This window comes from Micromesistius poutassou (genome assembly GCF_964030765.1).
Source record: "Micromesistius poutassou genome assembly, contig: SCAFFOLD_5729, whole genome shotgun sequence".
Lineage (NCBI taxonomy): Eukaryota > Metazoa > Chordata > Actinopteri > Gadiformes > Gadidae > Micromesistius > Micromesistius poutassou.
The window spans coordinates 5001-14574 of record NW_028178136.1 but is presented as its reverse complement, the minus strand read 5'-3'; the positions used below and the strand labels follow the sequence as shown (position 1 = coordinate 14574).

General features: G+C 42.6%; 1 protein-coding gene across 1 annotated transcript in view; it reads left to right on the top strand.

The window, feature by feature from the left end:
• Nucleotides 1-8634: 8634 nt before the first annotated feature.
• Nucleotides 8635-9574, top strand: part of LOC311374736 (urea transporter 1) — a gene marked incomplete at its 3' end in the record, with an annotated part of 4827 nt that continues 3887 nt past the window's right edge. The window contains exons 1-2 of the mRNA XM_084490522.1: nucleotides 8635-8859; nucleotides 9437-9574. The exon at nucleotides 9437-9574 is cut by the window's right edge and continues 52 nt beyond it. Of these exons, the coding sequence (XP_084346648.1) occupies nucleotides 8676-8859; nucleotides 9437-9574 (322 nt within the window). The remainder of the gene's footprint in view (nucleotides 8860-9436) is intronic.

Sequence of the window (9574 nt, the reverse complement as noted above, 5' to 3'; positions counted from 1 at the left end):
AAAAATGTTTTAACCAAAGGAGAGTTTACAATATCTGAAAAAAACATTAAAACATAAAACATAAAAACATAAAAACATCCTGACATTTGTACAGATGTGCACTCGGTTAAACCTTGATGCAACCACAAAAACAACACATAAAGCAGTCAGAAACCTAAAGCATCTGACCCCGACTGACACGTTCTGACACGGGCCAACCGGTCCCAGCCTCCACCATCCTGTGTGAGACGCAGTGACGATAAGGAACCCACTCACTAACCCCTATGCTCATGGCATATAATAATGCTCATTGCTGCATTAACTAATGCTATGTTAATAAGGTGGGATTATAATTCATTTTTGACCTCCATTTCATGGACTAAGTCTTTCATTTTCTCGATTCCCTTCTGGATGAGCTCAAACTGTTTTTCACTGACTTCAGTGAACAGGAGAAATTTAGCTTTTAGATCAGAGTTCGACTCCATCAGTGTCTCAATTTTTTTCATGATTGTCGCAATATCGGGCCCTCTGTATTGTTCTGCTTCAGCCCATGTAGCGTCCATTTCACGATCGGCCTCTTTCATCATTTCAGTGACGGTGTCCTTCAGAGTATTGTAGTTGTCCTGGAAGTGCAGAGAACAACAGGTTACAGTTTATAGCAGCATAAGCTATATTGTTACTTTATTGAGCTGCATATTGCCATTTTTTATTTATATTTGGATATTCTTTTATTTCCAAAGTGTTACAGTTTGTGTTGTTTTTTGGTATCAGTTATTTCTGCACCATGTAAGACATAATGTACAGCGAGCCGGACATTAAGTAAGGGATAATGTATAGAATATCACAAAGTCCTTAGCCCAAGTGAAGGAGTTCAAGTATCTAGGGGTCTTGTTCGCGAGTGAGGGTACGATGGAGCGTGAGATTGGCCGGAGAATCGGAGCAGCGGGGGCGGTTGCGTTCGCTTTACTGCACTGTTGTGACGAAAAGAGAGCTGAGCCGCAAGGCAAAGCTCTCGATCTACCGGTCGATCTTCGTTCCTACCCTCACCTATGGTCATGAGGGTTGGGTGATGACCGACAGCCGTTAATTACTGTCTCTCCGTTGAATGATAGTGAGGTAGCACAGGACTGACAGATAGTTAGCTAGTTAGCACAGCAGACAGCTAGCTGGCAAGCACAGTGGACTGACAGATAGTTAGCTTGTTAGCACAGCAGACAGCTAGCTGGCTAGCACAGTGGAATGCTATTTAGATAGCACAGTTGAGTGATAGCTGATCGCAGCAGCAAATCCTCCTGAAAATCTGCTTGAAATCTTGGTAATCCTGAGTATTTTCTCACTCAACTGTTACTATTTATGCTCACAATTGTCTACTTGTTCCACACAAGAGGCAATTTTAAACACAAAACTTGAAATAAAGACCCTAAGTGAATTGAAGTGATCTGAGCAGTCAGACAACTACCAGCCCTGTGGCTACTAGCCACCAGCAGCAGCTAGCCACCACCAGGCCAAGGGGCTACTAGCCACCAGCAGCAGCTAGCCACCACCAGGCCAAGGGGCTACTAGCCACCAGCAGCAGCTAGCCACCACCAGGCCCTGTGGCTACTAGCCACCACCAGGCCCACCAGCAGCTAGCCACCACCAGGCCAAGGGGCTACGAGCCACCAGCAGCTAGCCACCACCAGGCCCAGGAGCAGCCACCAGGAGCAGCCACCGGAGCAGCCCAGGAGCAGCCACCAGGAGCAGCCCAGAAGCAGCCACCTGCAGGCAGCAGCTAGCTACCAGGCTAGGGCAGGTACTTTGTTTGAGTACTGTTACTAAGAGCTAAAAATGCCACCTAAATTAAGAGCAGAAGGAAAATCTGATGAAGATCATGTTTCACTCACACAAGTATCAGAACTGCTACAACAGCAGAAGGACATGTTCACAGCTTTACTTCAACAACAGCAAGAACATTTTAAAGGCTTTGTTAAAATAATAATGGACTCCACGAACACCAGAATGGAAACATTAACACGAGAACTACAAGACATAAAAACAAGCCTTCAATTTACCCAAAAAGAGGTGGATGACATCAAAACAAATAATGCTAATCAAGCTGATCGCTGCAACTCCATGCAGACAGATTTGTTTAGAGTGTGTGACAGTTTACTAGTTGTCACTGACAAGATGGAGTATTTAGAGGGACAGTCCAGACGAAACAATTTGGTCTTTGATGGGATAATGGAGTCACCAGGAGAAACCTGGGCTGAGACAGAGGAAAAGGTGAAGAAGGTTCTGGCTGAAAAGCTACAGTTAAAGAAGGACATGGAGATGGAGAGAGCCCATCGCACAGGGAAACCCGGAGGTGACAGACCCAGGCCCATAGTAGTGAGGTTTTTAAGATATAAGGATAGATCAACCATTCTACAACACACCAAGAACCTGAAGGGAAGTAAAATCTACATAAATGAGGACTACACAGATGCTGTGAGGAGGAAGAGGAAAGAACTGATGCCAGATCTGAGAGCTGCGAGAGAGAGGGGGGACATTGCCTACCTACGGCACGACAAACTGATCATTCGTCCTCGCAGCAGTACTCCAAAATAGTCAAGAGCAACAAGCCTAGCAGGTATGGGTAACCCCACACACTTTTAATGATAACAAACACAACCCAAACACATTCTGGAAATAATAATGTTACACAAAATATTACTGAATATGAGGATCTAGAGCTAAACCCTTTTCAATATACTGAGCATCATCCACAGGACATAGAAAATGATATTGATCCAGAAAACAACTTTTTCCCTAACATCAAGAACAACTGCTACTATTACACTGAAGAACAGTTCAACAACACTATAAAATCTGGAAACAAAATATAAATAATCCACTTTAACAGCAGGAGCCTGTATGCCAATTTTGAGAACATAAAATATTTCCTAAGCCAGATCACACAGCCTTTTAGCATCATTGCTGTATCAGAAACTTGGATGAACAGTGAACGGGCTATTGACTTTGAACTGGATGGATATGAATTGGTCTATGTAAACAGAAAAAACAAGAATGGTGGTGGTGTTGCTTTGTTTGTGGACAGGAAATTCAATTTCAAGGTTGATGAAAAGTTGTCAGTAGTAGTAGATAATCTTCTTGAATGTGTTACTATAGAAATTGTAATGGAGAGAAAGAAAAATATTATTGTGAGTTGTATATACAGAACACCAGGTTCAAACATAGACTTGTTCAGGGACTGGATGGAGGAAAATTTCTCAAGAACAAGTCAGAAAGTCATGTTTATCTGTGGTGACTTTAACATTGACTTACTAAACCAAAATAAACACAAAATGACAGAAGAATTTATCAACACTTTATACAGCTTAAGTCTATATCCTAAAATCACCAGACCCAGCCGCATTACTTCCCATAGTGCCTCACTTATTGATAATATCTTCACTAATCAAATAGATAATGACACAGTGAGCGGACTGTTAGTTTGTGATATCAGTGACCATTTGCCTGTTTTTACAACTTACAACAACAGCCACATGAATAACCAACAGGATATCAAACTACAATATAGAAGGGTTAGGACAGAAGAGTCTATGGTTAAATTAAGAAATGATTTGCTAGCTCAAGACTGGGAACGAATATATAAAGAAAATGACTGCAACAAAGCATATGATGAATTCTTAAAAATTGTTTGTGTTTTCTATGATAAAAATTGTCCAATCAAACAATATAGAAAAAAACAAAATCATAAAGATAATCAGTGGATCACAAAGGGACTTCAAAACGCTTGTAAAAAGAAAAATACATTATATCGAGAATTTCTAAAACATCGAACAGCAGAAGCTGAAAACAAATATAAAAAATATAAAAATAAATTAACTAGCATTATGAGAATACGTAAAAAGGAATATTATAATGAAATATTAGAAAACAACAAAAACAATATTAAAGGTATTTGGAATATTTTGAACAGTATAATAAGAAATGGCTCTAGACAGACTAATTACCCCGAATATTTTATTGATAATGATTTAAATGTTGATAATATTGAGGAGGTGGTTAATAAGTTCAATCATTTCTTTGTAAGTGTTGGACCGAAATTGGCAGAAAAAATCCCCGATCCACCAATGACTGGAAGTACCAATGAGGAGGTCATAGAAAGGAATCCTTCTTCTATGTTTCTCAGAGCAATAGAAGAAAAAGAAATTATAGAAACTGTTAATAAATGTAAAAATAAGATGTCCTCTGACTGTCATGACATAGACATGAAAACAGTAAAAAGGGTTATTGCTGGGATTTCTAAACCACTCACTCATATCTTCAATTTATCATTCCAAACCGGGCAATTTCCTCATAAAATGAAACTAGCAAAAGTAACACCGCTGTACAAAACTGGGGATCGTCACCACTTCACAAATTACAGGCCTGTTTCTCTTCTTCCTCAATTCTCAAAAATACTAGAAAAACTTTTTAATAACCGATTGGACAGTTTTATAGAAAAACACAACTTACTCAGTAACAGTCAATATGGTTTCAGATCAAACCATTCAACATCACTTGCTCTAACAGAACTTATAGAAACTATAACAGATTCCATAGATAAAAAGCAATATGCAGCAGGAGTATTCATTGATCTAAAAAAAGCATTTGATACAATTAACCACAATAGATTGATTTATAAATTGGAGCAATATGGGATCAGGGGGGTAGCCTTGAATTGGGTGGGAAGTTATTTGAGAAACAGGCAGCAATATGTGAAGATGGGAGACTGTTCGTCAGAATGTCTGGATATTGCATGTGGTGTCCCCCAGGGGTCAGTGTTGGGACCCAAACTCTTTGTCCTATATATTAATGACATCTGTAATGTGTCTAGTCTAGTTAAATGTATTTTATTTGCAGATGACACAAACATTTTTTGTTCTGGTGAAAATTTGCAGCAACTTTTGGATGTCATCTCTTCAGAGTTAAGTGGTAAAAATGGTTGGACAAGAATAAATTATCACTAAATCTGAACAAAACAAAAATCATGTTATTTGGAAACTGTAAAATACACAATCAAATACAGGTACAAATAGATGGTGTAAATATTGAAAGAGTAAATGAAAATAAATTCCTGGGAGTGATAATAGATGACAAAATTTGCTGGAAACCTCACATAAAACATATCAAATCTAAACTGTCTCGCAGTATTTCAGTTTTGGTAAAAGCAAAGCATGTCCTAGATCATAAATCACTCTATATTCTGTACAACTCATTGATTCTTCCTTATTTAGAGTACTGTACAGAGACATGGGGAAACACATACAAAACTGCACTTCAGCCACTTTTCATAATGCAAAAAAGAGCAATGAGAATTATTCACAGGGTTGATTATGGGGCACACACCAATGACTTATTTTGGAAATCTAAAACTCTAAAATTGTTTGATTTGGTGGAGCATAAAACAGTCCAAGTATTATATAAAGCAAGGAACTATCTGCTACCAAGAAATATTCAGAGAATGTTTCATGAAAGAGAGCAAGGTTATGATTTAAGAGAGAAATCAAATCTAAAGGTTGGTAGAGCTCGTACAACAAAGAAAAGTTTCTGTATCACCATTTGTGGAGTAAAACTGTGGAATAATATGAGTACTGAAATCAAAAACATTTCGAGTGTAATCATGTTTAAAAAGAGACATAAAGAAATGATTCTCCAGAGGTACATTGAATAATTCACACAAGGTGTTTGATTACTTACTATTTGGATTAAAATGTGTAATGTGTAAAATGTTTAATTAGAACATATAGTTAAAATTATAGGGGTAGGATTAGATAAGTTTATACTTCTTCCTACTCCTTTTCGCTCATGTAAACTGCGTTGCTTATGAGATGTTGTGTATACATTTTTTTGTTCACTTATTATATTATTATTTTATCTTATTTATTTATTATTATTATTTTTTTTTTTTACACTGTCGTTTACATGATCGAAATAAAGATATCAATCAATCAATCAATCAAAGGATGAGATCGCGGATACAAGCGGCCGAGATGAGTTTTCTCAGGAGGGTGGCTGGCTTCTCCCTTAGGATAGGGTGAGAAGTTCAGTCATCCGGGAGGAACTCGGATTAGAGCCGCTGCTCCTTTGCTTAGAAAGGAGTCAGTTGAGGTGGTTCGGGCATCTGGTAAGGATGCCCACTGGGCGCCTCCCTTGGGAGGTGTTCCAGGCACGACCAGTGTGGAGGAGACCCCGGGGAAGACCCAGGACTAGGTGGAGAGATTATATCTCAACACTGGCCTGGGAACGCCTCGGGACCCCCCCGTCAGAGCTGGTCAATGTGGCCCGGGAAAGGGAAGTCTGGGGCCCCCTGCTTGAGCTGCTGCCCCCGCGACCCGACCCCGGATAAGCGGATGAGGATGAGGATGAGGATAATGTATAGAACGCCGGTCATTATCGGGAAAATAAACCCTGACAGGGCGACCAGGACACCGACACACAGCAGAGGTGTGTGTCAATTTCACAGTTTAATTATTCAGCTAAGTCAGACCTGGCCCAATTTGCCTCATAGCGCCGTACAAGACGTGACCCACCTTCATGGAATTGACCTTCAATTCCAAAGCTTCAATCTTATTCTTCTTGTCATCCTGAGAGGTGGAGGAGAAGTCAAAAGTTAAGCACCTGCTTTGTCTTTGTGCAGTTTCTAAAGACATTTGTTCCCTTGACCAAGTGGTCCAACTGGAATGAGTCGGCTATGACCCCTCAAGAAGCATAACAGCAGACCAGAGAGGTGGAATCAAGGACAGGAAAATAATTTTGGGGGAAAAATGTAATTAAATAAAAGGTGCATAAAAAGATCCCTTTCATGCACATTGCATGCATTTGTTAAACGACCCCTTGCTCTACATAGAAAAAAACAGACTTATTTTACCTGTGTGCTGTTGTCCTCCCGTGTTTGTGCAACACACACAAACATCACCAGGATGGACAAGACAGTGCGGGTCATCCTGAAGAGACCAGAGGAAAGATAAGTTCTTCCTGGCACGGAGAGGAATGCCAATGTTACTATTCCCTGTCCAGTGGGTGTTCAAATATAAAGATGAATATAAATAATAATAACAATAATTAAGAATATATAATAATAATAACAACGATAAGAATAATGTAAAAAATATGGTACGAGTGGTAACCATCAGACACAGGGTCAGGTTCCGTCCTCACCTGTTGGCTGGATATGCTCGGCTGTCCGGGAGAAAGAATTCACAATCAACCTGTTTGGAACTGCAATAAAGTCTCGATGGTCAGAAGGTTGACAGGTGTGTGTAGGGGAGCAGGTGTGGTCTTAGCCCAGCCCTTTGTTCTGGGCTCATTCTCACTGGCAACCACTTCATCAGAAAAACAGAACATTCCTCTGTGTAATACCTGATAGACCAGATCGACCAGATCTTTACCTTTTGTGGAAGAGGGAGAGACGTCGGAATGCCCGTCGTTTATAGGTTCATAATATCATCCAGAGGCGCACACAGCTTTGTGCCGTGATATTATATATATTGTATATATTATATTATATAGATATTTATATATTGTATTATATAATATCATATAATATTATATATAGAGCTCCGGGAGTCGCAAACGGCAACAATCACTTTCTCCTCCAAGCTGCGGTTCACTGCGGAGTGCAGGGAACGGTTGGCCCGGCCGGTTGAACGCTGATTGGCTGTTTTACGTTACTTCACCCAGGGAGTGAACGCTGATTGGCTGTTTTACGTTACTTCACCCAGGGAGTGAACGCTGATTGGCTGTCTCACACGAATGCCGCGGCAAAGTTGAAATATTTCAACTTCAGCGAAATTTGTCGTGCTGCAAATCCTCGTGAACGCGCTCGCCCGTGACAGGGCGAAATGTTGCGCCGTCAATCAAATCTTGCCACAGGTTTTTGCCGCGACAAATTTCGCCCGATTCGTGTCTCTACGTTGACTTTGTGTTTGGAATCGTGTTGCGCCGTCGCGTTTGGTGTGAACACACAGTAACGCCTAGCCGGTGGAGGAGGGAGCGTTCAACCAAAGCTGTTGAACACGCTGACATGACACGGGGAGAGGGCGAGAGAGTCAATTTAAAAAGCCAATCCAACACAGATGGGAGAGAACGGCAGGACCTACCATGGCCTGTGAGCGGCCCTGTAATCGTCCACCTTTTCTCTCCTTTACCCGCTACCCCGCCCGCCCCCGCTCATCTCCCCTCCTCTCATTTAAGACCTCTCCTCCGCCGTCTCCTCCTCTCCTCTCCTCTCCTCTTCTCTCCTCTCCTCGGCTCCCACTCACCAAATAATGTTGGACTTTGTTCCGTTACCGTGGCGCCGAGTGAATACATTACCGGGTCTTCCGGTTCATCAAGTCATTCCCTCTCTCTCCACGCTGAGAGTAACGGGATGTGCCGGGATCGGAGTGGAGTAGAGGGAAGGAACGGACAGAAGGGAAGCACAGAGAGAGAGAGAAGGAAGGAAGTTAAAGTAAAACCAGCCAACAAAGAGCCTAGAGTAGCTAACCCATCGATGAGAGGAGGGGACCCAACTGAGACGTTGGACCCAGTTGTTTTCTCGGGGGTGGGGTCAGTCGACGCAGACAACTCCATGAAGGAGGGGACTATCGGAGCAGTGAACTGGGACGACGAGACCGGTGCAGTGGGACCGCAGGACCAGTGAAGGGCGGGGGGGACTAGTGCCAGACTCAATGAAGGGGGACCATCGGGCCGGAGAAGGAGGCGGAGCCCAGCGCACCGCGCTGCGGACCGAGAGCCAAGGGGAGACGGAGAAGGGCCAGGGCCGGGGCCCGCGTGCCGGGCAGCGGCCCCGCGCGCTGGTCCGTCTGCTGGTCTGCAGCGGGGACATGGCGGGCCTGGACACGTACGTACAAGGTGCGGACCTGTACCGGCTGTAGCGTATAGTGTTTATCCCCCCCCCCCCCCCCCCCCGAGGTGTTTTTTCTCTTTCTTCGAACGAAAAGTCGAACGGTTGTTGTTTTGTTTGTTTCTTTGGTGTTTGTCGGGTTGTGTGTTGACCGTTGTCATTCAAAGTGATGTAGGAGACGTGGTGTGTGGTCAGTGTTTTTTTGTTGCAGTCCAAAATAAAAGTAGAATAAGAAGGAAGTGACAGTTCTTCTGCTCAGCCGCTCCTCACCTCTGGAATTCCCCCCCAGACCACCTGAGGGCTCCTCAGACTTTAGACTCTTTTAAGAAAGGCCTAAAAACCTATCTTTAAAAAAAAAAAAGAAGCCTTTTCTTAAATGTATTGTTGTGCTTTGGCTTTTAAACCAGTTTTTATCTTGTTGTACTCTGTAGCACCTTGGGATTGTTTTTAACAATGAAAAGTGCTTTACAAATAAAATGTATTATTATTATTATTACAGTTTGTCTGCATATCGCGTGTCACATCTGAGTGAACTCAGTTGATTTGTGGTTCTCGGTTTGTGTATTCTTTGGCTCCCCGAGCCAGAGGGGCCGTTCGCCCTGCAGCTGGTGGCGTGCGTTCTGCGGGGGGTGTCCAGGGTCATCCTGGCCAACAACCCGCTCAGCGGAGCTCTGATCCTGGCCGCGCTGCTCTGGGCTTCCCCCTGGCAGGGCCTCCTGGGAG